Here is an 18,299-nt window from a genome sequence, read left to right as displayed (position 1 = left end):
TTGATGCCTAGGCTGTGTATTTAAATTTACACTTATTACTAATTTTCAATTTTAAAAACATCAAAAAAGAGACAGAAATCTTCTTCTTTGTATAGCGTTAAGTTTCTCAAAGAAGTCCTCGATAGAATCCTATTGTTGCATATGCTACGTGTCCCTTAATTCTCGTACATCCACTGACTGCACAATAACACGATAATGAGTACTGTTAATTTATTCCGTGCTAATACATCATAACAATCACCGTTGTATTTTCGGAATAAAACTAAAATTTTGCGAAAAGCGAATAATAGAAATGATTTGTCATCGTGAACCCTCGCGGGCGTGAGTGTCAACGCAACGCGGGTAGTAGGTTTGATTCCCGCGCGGGTGGGGTCCTGTCAGCTTTACGATTTGAATTTATCTTGCTTCCTTTACATATTTAAGATAGATTAATTATTCTGGTAATTATAGAGAATTAGCGGCCCGTCTCGGATTCGCTCGGGTAAAAGCATATTATATTTAACTAAAGCGTTAACTCAAACCTTAGAAATCACATAGTAAAAAATGTATAATAATCTGTCCGTTAGCTTTTGTCTTTATCGCGTTCATATAAACAGACGCAACAGCGACTCCTTTATAATATGTAAGAATGCGAAAGGAGTGTGTAATTAGCTAGTTAAAGTAAGAAAAACTTTTTTTTATATAATTAAGATTTACTTGGATCAATCAAAGATTGCACATTAGTCTATGACATTTATAGTTTTTATTATAGTTTTTGTTATCTGTATTCTATATTGTGTGCCTTACAATTTTTGGTAACATTAGAAGAAGTTAGAAAGATCTAAATTGGAAACTCAAGACATTCATATAGAAATATTTTAAAATTGATTCGACAGCAGCGCGAATCGTTCACCGGGTCACATAACCATGTCAAGTTGAAGGGGAACAGATGTGTGAAACTATTACGTACCATAAATACGTGGTAATAAAAATCATTAGCAATCAATATATATAAAACTCGTGCGTTACTGAGTGACTGACAGACAACGCACAGCCGAAACTACTGAGCGTAGAAAGCTGAAATTTGGTGTGTACGTTCCTGGGACAGTATAGGGGAGCACTAAGAAGGGATTTCCTGAAATTCCCACGGATGAATTTTGTACACATACGAAGTTGTGGGCAAAAGCCAGTTGGTGATATACTGGGAGCTGATGTGTGAAAAATATACCATAAATGAGTGCTGATAAAAAATCATTAGCAATCGTACTAGTTGGAAAAAATATGTTGAGTCACTTCTCAAAAAAAAAAAAAATTGCAAAACTGCACGACGAATAACTGGCGATTGGTCGTGTCCAATCAGCTATTGATCGATGTACGTACGCGCCCGATTCCAAATTCGAATCATTTGTCAAACTTTTAAATATCGCTCTTTTTATTTTTCTACGCCATTTTTTTTTTCCTTTAATTGAATCGTTATCGTTAGTGAAATGACAGTTATCAATTACACAGTTCGAAAAATAAGTTGTTTGAATTTAGCAGATGTTTTGGCTTTGTATTGTTTTTTTTTTTTTTTACAACTAAATTTGTTACGCAAATCTTCAGAAGTTCCGGTAGCGAGGTTTAAGACGATCAATCAAATGAATTAAGTAACCGTAGTTTGGATGGTGTTCGAAATTAAGTCATCGATATGGATTTTGTTGCTCTTCAACGCAAAAACAGGTCTGTCAGTGAAACGATACACATTTTGTCCTAATATTTCCCTGGAAGCAAATACTCAAGAGACAGTTTTGTTATAAAGATTGTATGGTTTCAGAAATTAATTACGAACGTTTCATTCGCTTTTATTGCGAAATGAAGTTATTCCGGTGACGCCTGATCGGGACATTAAAGGGGGGAAGTTATTATGAGTTTTCTAAGAACAATAATACAACAGCTCCTTCACATCTTCACGTGTCAGCGTAAACAGCAAACCTTAATATTTTAAAAAGTCTGCCGTAATAACTCTGCTCTTTGGAAATGTTATTTTTGCCTATTCGCTGTTAAATCTGTGTTTTCAGTAAGCTATAGTCGTTATTCCAGACGTTTCTTAATGTATGAAAAACGCTGTTGGACTTCCGAATAAAATAAAAGTAAAATATAACTGTGTCTGTTTCATCATACAATATCAAATCGGGGAGACGCGAGACACAACTGTGTTTTGTATTCATTTATTGAAGTATTTATTTAGACGAAAATATTTGCATTGTGTCCGAAATAATATAAATAATTATAAGAACATTTAGACTTTGTTGTCAAAATAAGTAACATTTAAATATTAGCAAACTTGTATTGACACGCATTAATAACAATATAATGTTAAATAAAGGGTTAGCGAAATCAGTATTGTACTAATATTTTGCATTCAAATCATTTGAATAAAGAACACGGATATTGGTTCGCCACAATGCAAATATGGCTGTCAATCAAAAAGTCAAAATTCAAAAAGCCCGCACGCAAATAAAAAAAATGGGATCAAAATAAATAAATGCAAATATTCGAAATTGGAACGGCCGTGAATGTAAACATGGCGGCGTTTGAATATTCATTCGAAATATGAATATTTGAAATTTCGAAGCATGGCGTCCGAAAACGAAAATCAGATTCATTGGGCGCTGTATTTGTTTTAACAAAATCTTTTATCTTACATATTATAACATTTTTTTTGTTCTAAAACTACAAAAGTGAATTTGTGTGATTCACTATAATTACGTCAAAATTAGGTAAAAAAAATAATTGCGGAAAATAGCCAGCATACCTAAATTTCAAAGCTGTTTAAGTACCTATTCTAATTCTATGGTGTGATGACTAAAATTATTTTGTAAATATATATTTTTATTATATATAGCTAAGTAAGTACATATAATATAAAATTAATCTTGAATTATATTATTATTAGCAAATAAATTCAAAGTTTGAAAAAAATATTCCTTCGTTTTATTGCAACATAAAAAAACACATAGATATTTTTTAATAATTTTATCTTATAATAAAACAAAAACCGTAGACAAGTTTTTATGTTTTTATCGTCCTTGCCCGGTGTTGGAAGTCCATCTGGTATTCCATACATTTGAATAAATGAAAAACAATTCTCAACGCGCATTTTAATTTCTATTTATTGTGAGCGTTCTGTTTTTTTTAAGCAGACCGTTGGTTTGTTTACTATACATGTTTTACTTTGCATATTAAAATCATATTTTGAAGAATATACAGCTTTTGCAGATGAAAAGATATTATCAACCATCGAAGATGTCAAAATAAATTTAAATCGTCAAATCACACAGATTGAGGTAGCCCCAAAGTTCGAGGCTTGTATGGGATGGGGATACAAACTCAACGATACTTTAATTTAAAATATAAATCGATAAACATCCAAGTAAAACAACAATATTATTTTAATCATAGTTCCAAGTTGCTGGCTCATTGAGCATTCAAAACTTGTTACCAAAAGAAAATTTAACATGTTCGAATATTCAAATAACTAAGTTTTAAGAAGTTGATAGTCTCATTCTAACACGGCTACGATGCCCGAAAGCCCGAAGTTCGCAAAGAAAAAAAATCTAAACATTTAGGAAATTAGTCTGATTTTGCGATCGGGACCCACAGAGGGATATTGAGTGGTCCAATTCTAGGGCGGGAACCACACGCCAAATATTTCTTTCATTGGCCACATTGGGTTTGTGAAAACAATTTTGTTTACTCTTTTTCATGTGTAGTCTTAAGAAGCTACAAAAGTCTACGAAAGTGCTACGACAGCGAGCTACAGCGCCTACGAAGTAACCACTGGATTTTTTCGACCGTATTTTCATTAATTTTATTTTTTTTTAAATAAAGCATACTTTTATTTTTTTTAATACTAAGTTCTTTGAGTCCATTACTGAAAAATAATTAAACAAGTCAAAAAAAATTTTGAGTTAAAACAGTTTATGCCTTACAAAATCATGGACACAAAATTCGTTCCGTTTTCAACGAAAAACAATCCGCAACATTCGAGCTGCCAGTGCCATAAACTAGTTATTTTAAAAATAAATCAGTTCCATTTATAAATCGAACGCCACTAGGGCTGGGCCACACCCGCGCCGCGAGCCCGTATCGTAATCTTCCCGCGCTCCTTGCATTTGACGTTAAATAATTGGTGGGTGCTGGCCGACGACGGGTTTAGGCTTATGAATTTTAGAGGCGGCCATTTTGATTTTATTGGAATTCGCAAAGGTTTGATGTTTGCGATTTATGAGTGAAAATTTCTGACAACTAGGAATGCCGGCGACCGTGCGAAGTGGAGACGCAAAAGTAGGAAAGCGGACTCTATAGGCTTCGATATTCAACGGCTGAGGATGTAACTGGGAAAACGATCAGATGAGAGAAAGGAGAATATAATGATATGCGCTGAAGTTTTATAAATATTCAAAATTAAAAATGTTAATACTCATATACCAACGCAAATAGAGAATATTGATTTATTTGTATGAACAATTTCCGTATTGTCTAAACAACGTTGTTAATATTTTTATCCTTACATATTATAAAAGTCCTTGACCGCATCTGTCTGTTCGCGATAAACTCAAAAACTATTACACGGATTTTCGTACGGTTTTCGCCAATAGATAGAGTGATTCCTGAGAAAGGTTTAGGGGTATAATTTATTACGTTTATACCAGAGCGAAGCCGGGACGGGCCGCTAGTTTCATTATAAAATGAAATAATTGTGAGTTTTTAATGATGATGGAAAGAAATCACAATAATAACGAGAGCGCCGTGTCTGTTATCAATAAAGTCTACATAGTCTTAATATTTAATTGATTTTGTGAATTTGTTAAATACATGTTTTGGAGTAATTAAATTACATTATAGATCCTGTCTTATCAGTAAGCAGATAAAATTAATACAAAACATCCTATTCTAAAAACGGCGGGAAAAACTGGGAGTATATCAACCAATCTCGTTCATTACGTTTGGCATAGTAATTGCAAAAATAAAATCCGTTTTCCACTATTAAAAGACAGACTAGTGTACCATCTATAACATATGTTATAAGTGTAGGTATATCGATAAGTTTTGTTGTCTTGTCTGTCATGTCTAACCATCATATACTCTACAGCGGGGAGCCAGCCGAGTAGAATTTATTTAACAGAGACTGCGAGGGTGACCCGGTTCCGTGTCACTCCGGTAATGTCTTTATTTGAGGATTCCGGATATCGGATAATCCTTTTTGATTCAAGTGTGAAGTGGTTGTGACGAATTAGACTCAATTTTTAACGGTTTTGCGGTTTTAATTGGTGGTCCAGTGGTTTAGCCGCTTGCCTGTGAACTGAAGTTTCCTGGTTTCGAAATATACTAGTGCTAACATGTATCAATAGATGAGATTGTATAACAATCTGACTCATGTATAGTAGTTTACATAGAGTTTGCTTCCGATGAAGGAAAACATCGCGAGGAAACCTGCACTCTAGTAGACTAGGAAATTTACTAGTATGCGAATACTTGCCACCTTATGACGGTCATGTCAGATGCCTTTAGGCGACTTGGATAAAATCTGACATCAGTGTCAATAACACACACACACACACGAAAAATATGTCTTCTTAATGCCAGTTTATCCCAATAAAATATATATATTCTTGACGTGTATGTTACTATTTTCATGTATTTTTGTGAATTAACTTAAAACATGACATTGCATTGAATTTGTGAAACGAATACTAAACATATTGTCGTATATTTATTTATTTATTCTTAGGAGAACGCAACATTTACAAAAAACTCATGTACTCAGACACTTAAAATACAAATCGGAAAGCCCAATAATAAAAGCAAAGTAAAGGTAAACATGTTTGGAGTATCTGTTTAATTTCATCAATTTGGCAAAAACTTACTTTATCTACGTTAGAGCCAAGATTCGATATATCAATCCTTGAATATGATCGAACTATTTTGTATTCAAACTGTAACCCCACAGACATCAAAGCAAATCACTCGATTGAACTTTCATATCCGTTATAGGGTAACAATAAACAAATCCATCGACTTGTCCCAACCCTAAACAAAACATACCATAACCAAGACTGTTCTATATTGGCCTATAAAATTCAGGAATCGTAAAATACCGGAACAAACAAGAAAATTGTTTCTAAAAAGCGAAATAATCCCCCGCCCCTTACTTTTACATCCGATACGAATCACCCAATAGAAGCGGATTTAAAGACGCAATACAGAATATAATACTATCCTTTTCTAACGTACGCGATATTCGATATCCGATTCGTTTTGTCTCAAGACGCCGTAGCTAAGAATATTATTTTTTTATTATCTGTCATTCTGCGATATTGTCCTCGGTATTGGTTTTGGCGGGAAATTGAGTTCGCAGGGTTATAAAAATGTCGTTTTCTGTTTCTGGATTATGTTATTACGACTTTGTATTGGTTTTTTGAGGATGAAATAAAAACAATAAGGACAATACGATCCCGTTATAGAAAGAATCTGGGAATTCTTTTTATTTAATTATAAGTAAAACATTGCACATTAGATACTATTGTGAGCACTATTACTAAGATAACATTTTCATCAAGAAATTACATTTATTTTCTTCTATCCCTGTTATTCATAAAAAAGTTGCTAAAAGATGTTAATTGTCTCTGCCTATGCATTGAAAATATTATAAAGCGAGATGGTGACAAAAAATATTTTAGCTTAGTTAGTATTTTAACTTATCTATGAATAACAGGACAAGTCTATATTGTCTATGGTTGTGTGTATATAAAGAGTAACGTTGTAGTTTTTCTTTAAATATGTTTATTTTGAAGACTCTTGAATCTTTGACTAGTGTGACGTTAAATTTGGGAAAGTTTTTGTCCTCTACTAAGTTGTCTATCATTTAATTGCCTCGTAGGACATCCACGTGAGGATACAAAGTGATTATATCCTAGGACGGGTACCACACGCCTTGTCAATAAGGAATTCGTTAATTGAATGCTTATTTTTGTACTAATTATCGGAGTTACCCTCACGTAATTACTGATTGAATGAATCTTATACAATCAAACGGAAGATAATTAGCCCTCCTACCCACACCCTACCGTAATATATCCAGTAATAATTCAATTTTAAGCTTCACATTTGTATTTTCATTCAATAATATTTCGAGGCCTGTCTCACCCGTTGTTGATAAAGTATCAAAATCAAATCATTTATTCTGAAATTAGGCATTCAGACGCACTCTTTCATGTCATATTCTAAATTAAATTATATTTACCAAAGCTACAAACTATTAGCATTTCGGAACGACCACTGCTGGGGAGAAATATCTGACAGTTTACTCTCTCTCTCTCTCTCTCTCTCTCTCTCTCTCTCTCTCTCTCTCTCTCTCCAGGAAAGGCTAAACGTTATTGTATGGCGAATTCTTTGATACTGATAACAAAATTTTTATTTTCTTTCAGTAATTAAATAAATATATTAGGACGAATCACACAGATTGAGCTAGCCCCAAAGTAAGTTCGAGACTTGTATTATGGGACACTAACTTAATGATACTATATTTTATAACAAATACATATATAGATAAACATCCAAGACCCGGGCCAATCAGAAAAAGATCATTTTCCATCATGACCCGACCGGGGATCGAACCCGGGACCTCTCGGTTTAGAGGCAAGCACTTTACCACTGCGCCACCGAGCTCGTCAAATTAAACTAACTAATGAATATCTATCTTAATTCTTGAGGTCCATTAAATATCTAAATTTGGATATTGTTCTTCTAAGCAGTGGTCGTTCCGAAATGCTAACGGTTTGTAGCGTTGGTAAATATAAGTCCTGTGAAGGCTTAATTTCTGAATAAATCTGATTTTGATTTTGAGGCGACTAAGAGACACACAGTCTAGGCAGCTGATAGGCAACACCAGCATTCCCAAGGAGGGTTGACATCAGGCAGACGGCCGGTTGTAAAATCACAGCCGAATTTTCAAAATTTTAAGGTTATTTGTTACAGCCACGAACGAAATCGGGAACATGCATAGATAAAGTAAATAAATTATCTAAAAAATATATCAACAAACGATTTATTTAAATCAAACACAGATAAAGTAGAATAGAATACTCAGAGAGGACTTATAAATAGGATTTCCTTTGTCACGGCGACTTATCAATTTAAAAAAGAAACTAAGGAGGGGAGAAAAGCGATTACTTCCGCATTTTTCCGGTAAATGCCGGTTATAGGGTCGCCGACGGTTTATTGAAACGTTTAAGACGGAATCTCCCTCAGTTTTGGAAAATTGAGGAAACATAATTAAATATTTAGGAATGCAACAAAGAACATAATATGAAACAAAATCTCATTCCGCATCTGTATGTTTCTAAGCTTTCTTCTTTCAATACACGCAACAGATTTTGTTGTAATTTTCATTATTATTTCGACAATTTATTGCCAAAGGTTTATCATATGGCAATAAAAATATTTAACCACATTCCAAATGAAATAAAAAATATTAAAAAACCACACATATTTACTAACCATCTCAAGGTTTTTCTTTTGGATAAATGCTATTACAGTATCGCAGAGTTCTTTGAAGATCAAATCGATCAGTGATACCTTCGACTCCCCTTCATTTTATTAATTTTAATCATTTTATTAATTTTAATCATTTTTAATAATTTAATAATTTTAATCATTTAATGCATGACAATTAACAATGTTAAATATTTAAGTAAATGGCATCTAGCTGCCCCAATGTTTGCTGCGCCCTCGCAGGGCGTCACCTGTACTTACTTATTATCTATGTAACACCTAACATTTCCACTTGTGACATTGCAATAAATGAATCTGAATCTGAATCTGAATCTGACCTCGTGCGAAGCGTACCTCGCTAGTTAATGAATAAATATTTATATGAAATATTTTTTATGGCGTTACTTATCTAATTTAGACAATTATTCCTTGAAAATTATTTATATTTATTATTGTTAATGTGTACGACCACGGCCACTGATGCCTAATGGTCATCACGGCGGATTGCTACGCTGGGACGTCCCGGGTTCGATCCCCGGTCAAGTAAACATGGAAAATGAACTTTTTCTGATTGACTTGGGTCATGGATGTTTATCTATATATGTAAATGTTATAAAATATAGTGTCGTTGAGTTAGTAACACAAGTCTCGAACTTTGGGGCTAACTCAATCTGTGTGATTTGTCCATATTTATTTTATTTTATTTTATTCATTGTAGGCAAGTATAGTTTGAAGTTTCCCGGCTAAAGTTGACACGAACGAAATATACTCATAAATACCTTCGCGACATAAAAATGAGCAAAGGAATCGAATAATCCGCAGCCAAAAATCTGAATCAGTTCGGAATTCAAATATCAGTAATTGTTTTAAAGCTCCTTTTGCGCCAGGGGCGGGCCTTCGCCCCTTCGTCGGCTGCGGATGACAGACCCCACCTTATACCCTTAGGGGTAACAATTTTTTGTAACACCCCATGTTTCTAACCCCTGAGTACTGGCAGCTTTGCTCAATTTTCAATTTTATTTAAACGTTCCAAGTTTGTTTTTGAACGGCATTCGAAATTTAAAATGTGGTGATATTGTTTTGATAGAATTAATTCGAGGACTCGACCGAAAGGTGGTAAGTACTATTTTGTGGTTTATTGGTTGAGAAATAATTAAGTTACTTAGTAACTACCGACAAAAATATTTGTACCAACGTTCAAACCGTAGTAAATTTTGCGTGATTGAGTTACAATCATTACACATCTATATGCAAACTTTCACATTTATTTTGTTAGTAAATATTAGTGGAACATAATAAGTAGGATAAATTAATCTTTCTTGTAAAAATATCTCACCTGACTGTCCTTAAGCCCCAGTTTCTCCGCCAGCTTCTTCCTGTCCGGCTTGGAGATGTACTTCTGCACCTGGAACCGCTTCTCCAGACCCTTTCTCTGGAGGTCCGAGAACACCGCCCTCCTCATCATGCCCCGGCGCGGTTTACCTGAGCAGTAATTATTTGTGTTAACAATTTATATTTTATTATTTACATCAAGTTGAAGAAAATAAAAATAATTAACTTAATTTAACTGAATTGTGGAGCCAACTTGTCGGTGGTGGTGTTATGTTTACCCCCGCCAGCGTGGATCGAAAGGTACTAGGTTCAAATCCTACTTATTTCACATGAGTTTGTATAGCAATCTGACTCATGTATAAATAGTTTTCGACCACCACTTGCTTCCGGTGATGGAAAAACATCATGAGGAAACCTGCACACTTGTTTATTATATTAACTTGTGTGCGCAATGGAGAAGGCAATGGCAAATCACTCCATTAATAATGTCAAGAAAGTTGTTACGTGTGTTTTATTCCACGTAATGACCACGACCCTCAGCCGTGGGGAATACAACTATGAAGAAGTGGTGTCAACATTTTTCAGTGTTCGCGGATAGATTCGACATTCAGGTCTTTAAAACACGCAATCTTGGCAGCTAAAAGGCAATAGCATACTTAGAGAGGATTGGCTAATTTTCCAATTTGTCAAATGTCTGGCTGTGCCATTTCCGCCTGGTCGTGGCAGAAGGGGCAACCCAAATAATTGCTATGTGAATGTCAAAATAAGGAAAGCAGTGCCTGGGCTTCAATGCTCATTATAGCTAAGTAGCTAAGGAGGTTGGGAAATCACTTCAATAAGGGAATCATATTCCTCGTCTGATTTCCCGGATACAGGAAATATGTATTAATAGCTGCGGTAAGGTACCTTGCGTCGTTTCTTCTTCACCTGCGCTTTGAAAAAGTTGGCTAGTAGACTTAGTTTTAAGAAAATTATCAGTTGTTGTCATCCTAAGTTGAATTAAGAATTTTAAATTTAGTACTTACCTCTCGAACTGTGTGCCCATGGGAAACCACCGGGCAAAGGGAATACTTGTGTATGCGCCTGCGCAGGTCTCACTGTGAACAAAATAATACAGCTTTATTATAACTGTGATACCTACACGTATTTAGAAACATAGACAAATATCGTCTTGTTATTCCCATTATTATGACGAAAATGGCGGACTTTTCCATTTTAAAATTTAATGGTATTCGACTATTTATCGATCTTTGTTTCTTCGATTTGTTTCTCCTTTATTCTATTATATATTTAGAAAATTATACTTGATTTGGCCGCATAATTGTAAAAATTGAAGTCATTGCATTGTCAAATTTATTGAATGGTATCCTAACTAATATAATAAATCCGAAAGTAAGTTTGTTTGTCACTTCTGAAATGCATACATATAGTTTGAAGTACGGAAATTGACATATACGTACTGAAAATTATATATAATAAATAAATAAATAAATAAATAAATGTTTATTTCGGACGTAATCCATATATTGTTAGTAATTTACAAAGTAACTTAAAACTAGTGTTAGTAACAGAAAACAGTACTTATCCAAAAATATCACACATAAGACACAAAACAGTACGTCCTACCAGCTAGGATCCCACCCCCTGGTCACCGGTATTTGTACATCCACCGTGGTGTGAAGACGAATCCAGTGAGACAGTAATGGGGAGTCCCATCGGTCGGTTAGGACACGGATAATATTATTTGAGCTGGAACGTAGTCGCATTAAAAGAGCCGCACATCGCTTTCTAATAATTGCATAGAAGCAATCAGTATTGGCGTCGGCAAACATTTTAGACGCGCTGCAAAAACGCGGCAGCCCAAACAATATTCTGAACGCGTCATTGTATTGAACGCGCAAAGCGCTGTATGCGCGCTGCGTATAGTCCGCCCACAGACTGCACGTGTAGAAGGACTGACAGTAAGCTTTAAAAAGTGTCACCTTAACATCCTTGCTACAACGCGCGAATCTGCGGGCTAACATATTACAGCGCACAGCCATCGCTCTGCGCTCGCGCTCAATATCCAAGTTATCACTTAACGTATCGGTTATCCAATGGCCCAGATACTTAAACTTATCCACTTTGTTCAATTCTGTGCCACACACCCGTACTGGCGTAGTGGTATAAGTTTTAGCCCCAGACTTGAAAATTAAAAATTCACTTTTGCGGGCATTATATCTGAGCCCATGAGATTCCGCATACGTCTCGCAGATGTTTATCAGCCTCTGCAGTGCACCGATCGAAGGGCTCAACAGCACCATATCGTCGGCGTATCCAATGTTGTTAATACACACCCCGTCTATGTGACAACCTATGTTGGTGCTGTTGAGCTCCCCAATCAGTCGGTTCATATACAGGTTGAACAGCTTCGGTGAGCTCATTCCCCCCTGCCTCACCCCGCATTCCAACCTATATACGTCCGAGTGCACGCCAGCCCACCTCACACTATTCCTCTGGTTACTATACCAATATTTAAATATTGATATAACATCCCGAGGCAGCGTAGTGTCGTTAGCCATCTTTTCCCAGAGTACATCATATGCGATGGAATCAAACGCTTTTGAGTAGTCCAGGAAACAGGCAAAAACTGGTGTCTTCCTCTTTGTATAATACTGCACAGTTTGCTTGAGACATAGGATCGCGTTTTCGGTAGACAGGCCAGGTCTAAAGCCAAATTGGTTATCGTGCAAGTCAATATGCGCTCCCAAATGTTTGTCAAGCAGACTGTCCAGTACTTTGGCTATTACAGTGGCGAGTGAGATAGGCCTATAGTTCGTCAGATCTGAAGCATCACCAGTTATTACATATATACCTTTCATCCCTGCTGCGCGTGCGCCTCATTTGTTCTAACTAGATCAGTGTCGAACAAACTAGAAATAGCATATTATTAACTAGGTACCTACACAGTTTTTAAGTTTATTAGTTTCCGTTTGAAATAAAATAAAATGAATCCCAAAAAAATAAATGATCTCGTGAGAAATTCACGCGGGCGAAGTCGCCGGCTAGTATAGCATATAACAGAATATATCTATGTAACAATATGCCATATGTACTACATTTTAATATGCCGAATAGTTCAAATCTCGTTTTTGATCTTATTAAGTTGATTTTGTATTTCGCATTAATTTTTTCCACAATCAAAATGCTCCCACACACTTGATATAATTTTTAAGCTCTTCCTATGGTCAATTCACGTATTGTCAGGCAGTCACTCAAGGATCAATTGTGAATACCACAAAGAAAACCTTCAAAAAGGTTAACGTCGACTCAAAATACAAAAATCTAATAATACTGGTCATTCAGACTCAATAAAAATGGTGGCGTAAACAAAAAAAAAACACAATACTAATCCACGATCAATATAATTCAAATAATATGATAGCACATTGAATACAACAATAATGGGATTTAATAATGTGGTAACTAATAAAATGGGAAAAAAATGAGTTGTACCGTTTCGCACGCCGGCCGAAGGTCTTTTATTGGGAGCATTATATTTTTGTAATTTTTGTGGTATGACGTTTCCGTGTTTAGTGTCGAAACTTTGACAGTATTAAACACCTGATTTTGTATCAAGAAAGATTCCTCTTTACCTATTTAAAAATGGCAATGTCTGACTTAAAAATGGCTGTTTTTTTTTTAATTTTCGACTTACAGGTAAACGCGCATTAACTTTTTTTAGTCGCCCAGTGACCACGGGAAAATGTCTGGGAAGTAAAAAAGGTATGTGCGCGTTTACCTGTTGTTTAGTATATAATTATGCAACGCGAAAGTTTAAAAGTATAGTTACTTAACTTACATTACATAAAGACAAGATATTAGACTGGAATAAGCGATTAGGATAAACTCACATATAGCTAAACGTGGCATTAGAGTTCTTAGCTCTGTCTATCCCGTAAGCACGTATACCGTATCTGTTTATTACTCTCGATTACCTAAATCGAAACTTTAAAAAGCCATTTTCATGTCAATATATTTTCACAGTAGCGACGCCATTACTGGGCTTCAACTTAAAAAAGCAACAAAAATACAACATTCGGATCAACTTCAGTTAAAAAATAATACATTCATAATTTAAAAATATTATGATTTTGATCCTGGCAGTTTATAACTTAAATAATTCTTCACCCAATAAAGTATCCCATACAAAACTTAATACCATCCGTTATTTATCTAACAGATTATAGCAACAATGGGAAGTTTGTGTTTCGAATTATCAAATTGGGTGTGCGATGCAACAATAACGATTTAACGTTGCGGTTATTAATAGCACAGTAACGTTATAAACTACAAAGCTATAGCCTTAGGGATGCCAAAAGTATTTTTTACGCGGGATTGTCTATGGGAGGTCCACGTTTTTTATTTGGGATTAATTTAATTTTTACAATTGTTCGGTGGATTTAAAGATAGTTTATTGTGTTTTTATGGGGTATTCAGAATGTTGCAAAGAATAAAAGTTCAATGTCCAAATATTTTTGTGCTATACAAGAGGGTAGCTTCCATCAAGTCAAATCAGACGTTTTAAAACAAAAAAAAATCGATACGGTACTCGTTTGACAATGAGAACAAGTTACATTTCTTTTAGTCAATAAGCGTTCCATATATACTACAAAAAAATTATAATAACACTAGTTTTTGCCTACTACTTCGCTCGCGTGAATTTCACATGAAGTTTCACCCCTCATTATAGTAATTTAGGGGTTGATTTTAAAAAAAAGTCGCCTATGTTTGAACGGGTGTTTTTAACTACATGCATACCAAATTTTATCAAAATCGGTACAGCGGTTTAGCCGTGAAAACGGAACAGAAAGACTTTCGAAAGTAGATAATATTCAATCCAAACTAATTCGTTTTTAGTTCACTGGTGTGAATGCGACCTACCACCAGATGTCGGTATCCCAGAATTGCCAAAATCAAAATCAAATTATTTATTCAGAAATTAGGCCTTCACAGGCAGACTTATTCACGTCATATTCTAAATTAAACGATATTTACCAAAGCTACAAACTACTAGCATCTTCTATCACTTGTCTCCCACCATAGAGAAGTCATTAGAGATACAAACTTTTCGGAAATACTATACAGATAATAAATAACCTAAATAAATCAAATTGAAGCAGATAGACTTGCCTAAATATGGATGATGACAGTGCGCCAGAAGATGTTGCAAATGTTGATGCTGCACCGGGATTGGTCGGCTCGCGATCGGCTTCGCTATTGGCCAGGGGCTGTTCAGCATTGGCTGCCGGTAATCTGTGGTAGAAAAGGTAGTTTAGTAATGAAGTACAGTCATTATAAAGAACCTAGTAAATAAAGGCATCTACCTAAATATATTTTTATTGGTCTTTACAAGCATGAGTCGCGGAGTCGATTCAGATTCACATTTTATTGTATGTAACATGTTATATAGATTGGTTACATGCATAAGTTGATAGTACAAGTGACGCCCTGCAAGGGCGCAGCAAACATTGAGGGCAATTAGATGCCTGTTTGTGTTATAAATTTAATTATAATAATAATAACTTTATTTTCACACAATAACTTAGCCTAGACACAAATATATGTTTACATTTGCATTATACATTGGCTAGATGGGATGCTGACCTTTGGCCACTACTCTCCGTACTAGTATCAAACTGTATGACGGCAAGGTAGTGCGTCCGGCTCACTGTCACCAACCACGCAAAGGTAGTGCGTCCGGTTCGCTGTCACCAACCACGCAAAGGTAGTGCGTCCGGTTCGCTGTCACCAATCACGCGAAGGTAGTGCGAGTTTACATGAGATATCTGTGCTAATAACTTGCAGCAAAAGTACACCTATTTAATTATGTACCTACTTACCATCAGATTACATTATTCGGTGGAGAAATCAAAACATTTGTCGTTCAACAATTCGGACAGGTTATAATAGCATTTAGTAACGAGAAACGAGTTTAAATATTTATAAAAAAGAGACGATTGGGAGCCTCCCGATCAGAAAGTCTAAGTAGCAGAACGTATAATGAGCAATCTGTTTACGTAGCTAATCACCAATGTAGCAAAACGTCTAACTAACCAGAAGTCTAAGTATAAAACAAAACGCCTATTTGGGAAATGGTCAGTTTTTCATTATGTAAGTACACTTATGAACATAATTACTAGTAAAAGTCTAACAAAAATAATATTTAATAATATTACTTTCATTTGAAAAAAAATAAGTTTGTAATCTTCCTAAACTACTATATTTTTTTACTTACGCACCTAATATTCTTTTGATATGCCCGAAATATGATTACAGGCTTTACAGTTTAGTTATCATGTAATGTGGACTTGTGGAAACTAATATCATTTTGGTAAAGGCAATTTCTCACACACGATACGCTATGAAGAAAAAGAAAACCTAACTTAAACAGGACGAGTCGGGTTTATATGTCCCAGCCATATCACTTTACAGCCAATTCGAAAATTTGGCCACGACATATACAAAGTGAACGCCCCAAGTAACGCAAAATCGAAGGAATCGAAGCAATCGATTTAATTAACACTCGCACTCGATTCGAAATAAAGTCTTCGGGCGATGAACGTAATCGCTGCTATTATAAATACAATGCCAAGGCAATGTTCTCCGTTGGGGCGTGGTGCAAGTCACAAACGTCAAAATAATGTTACAATATCTTTATTTATTGTTAATTTGCTGCCGAAACGTCACTTTGGTGCGATATATGATTTGCCCAGATTTTGTTGGTTTATGTAGTCATCGATATTTAAAAACACTTATTTTGAGAATTCTGATATTTGATTTACACGTCAATCTCGTCCTAATTTGCAATATTTAACGATATTTTAGATTATTTATTGTACAGCTGATTTTTTGACGTCCGATCTCTATGGTTGCCCGCGCACAAAAAAAACTGTTTGTTGCGCCGCTCTTCTTCACCTGCGCTTTGGAAGTCGGCAATAGACCAGTTTAAGTAATTTTTTAACGTCAATAAGTGAATCATCCTAAATTGAATAAAGAATTTTAAATTTGAATTTATCATTATCATTACATAGTATAAAACAAAGTCGCTTCCTACTGTCTGTGCATTCCCTATTAGTAATTTTAGTAGTTAGCTATGATTAGATCTTTAAAATTACGCACCGGATTTTGATGCGGGTTTTTTGTAATAGATAAAGTGATTCAAGATGAAGTTTTCTAGGTATGTATCATGCATAATATTGCTAGATATATTATAAATTCGAAAGTAAGTTATTTTTTTGGTTTGTTACGACTTCACGCTTTATTTATACTCAATTAATCTTCTTTAATTTTTTCATACATGTAATTTGAAATACGTAGAAGGGTATAGCTTACCTTTCGTCCCGAAAAAATATATAGTTTGAAATTCACATACGAAGTGCTAAAATACGGTACCTTGGAACGTGCCAAGATTTAAGTTTCCAACCTTCATGCAAAGATTAAAGTTATCAACAATTCAAAAAAAAAATTGTCGTCAATCACAACCACTGTTACGAATAAAAAGCCTTACGAACTCTTTTCACAACACAAACACAGAAACAGACAAACATCTGTACAAGTACAAATGTTGGCCATTCGTGTCGAAACATCTTCGAGCTCAATCGTGGACGGGCGTGATCACAACGCATGTCGTCATAAAACCAATAAAATCACATTTAACCGCTTTATTTCGTCACTTGCACCACCGCCCAGCGCCCCAGCGATTTCTTACCACCCCAGTGTCAGAAGCACACCTCCCCTAATATATTGTATAGCCTTTGTAATACCCATTAATCATAAAGCGTTTTGTTTTTGACTCTCGTATTAATTTAAACTACCTATGAAGGGGTGTTATGGTTGATCTTAAGCGTCATTTAGGTCGGTATTAGTTATCAGAAATTATGTATGTGTTACCGGCCAAACCCGATTCCAGGATAAACTAGTTTTGCCTAGGCCAAACTAATTCTTCTTACATGCGATAGGATAAACTGGTTTAGCCTAGGCTAGACTAGTTCGTCCTATCGCATATAGGGAAAATTAGTTTATCCTAGGCAAAACTAGTTTATCCTGATAGAAATAAACACATTCAGGTTAAACTGGAATGACCTAGTGTAAATTTATTTAGTTTAGTCCAACAAACTAAATCTCCGAAATAGTATTATAAATATAGTATTTTTAATATTAAAAATACTATAATGTATTAAAAATACTATAACGTGAAGTATTTTTAATATTAAAAATACTATATTGTTTTAATATTATTAAAAATACTTTATTAATTGTTAGAATGTGATTGTTTGTATTACCGTTATCGTTTTAATGAAGTTATTAATTTTAATTAAAAAGTATTTTATTCAATTTACCTATTTATTTTGTCTTTCTAGATATTCTATAATGTAGACAAGGCCATGCCAGTTCATCCTGAGAGTGTGTAT

The 18,299-nt window shown here is 34.9% G+C and overlaps 2 protein-coding genes across 2 annotated transcripts in view; both read right to left on the bottom strand.

Moving 5' to 3' along the window:
• Dbx overlaps positions 1-18,299 on the bottom strand; it is a 36,374-nt gene that overhangs the window by 2,772 nt on the left and 15,303 nt on the right. The window contains exons 2-4 of the mRNA XM_053766024.2: positions 15,019-15,141; positions 10,872-10,943; positions 9,851-9,996 (exon numbers count right to left, since the gene is read on the bottom strand). Coding sequence (XP_053621999.1) covers positions 9,851-9,996; positions 10,872-10,943; positions 15,019-15,141 — 341 coding nt within the window. The remainder of the gene's footprint in view (positions 1-9,850; positions 9,997-10,871; positions 10,944-15,018; positions 15,142-18,299) is intronic.
• Positions 11,335-12,679, bottom strand: LOC128681818 (uncharacterized). Its single transcript, XM_053766023.1, has one exon. It carries the CDS (start codon positions 12,405-12,407, stop codon positions 11,469-11,471), a length of 939 nt encoding a protein of 312 aa, XP_053621998.1. The 5' UTR covers positions 12,408-12,679; the 3' UTR covers positions 11,335-11,468.

Source organism: Plodia interpunctella, chromosome 28 (assembly GCF_027563975.2).
Source record: "Plodia interpunctella isolate USDA-ARS_2022_Savannah chromosome 28, ilPloInte3.2, whole genome shotgun sequence".
Lineage (NCBI taxonomy): Eukaryota > Metazoa > Arthropoda > Insecta > Lepidoptera > Pyralidae > Plodia > Plodia interpunctella.
The sequence above is the reverse complement of the archived record's forward strand: the minus strand, read 5'-3'. Positions and strand labels throughout refer to the sequence as shown.

What these genes read in the sequence shown, in the direction of transcription:
- LOC128681818 (XM_053766023.1), bottom strand. Translation starts at nt 12,407, where the DNA reads ATGGCTAACGACACTACGCTGCCTCGGGATGTTATATCAATATTTAAA.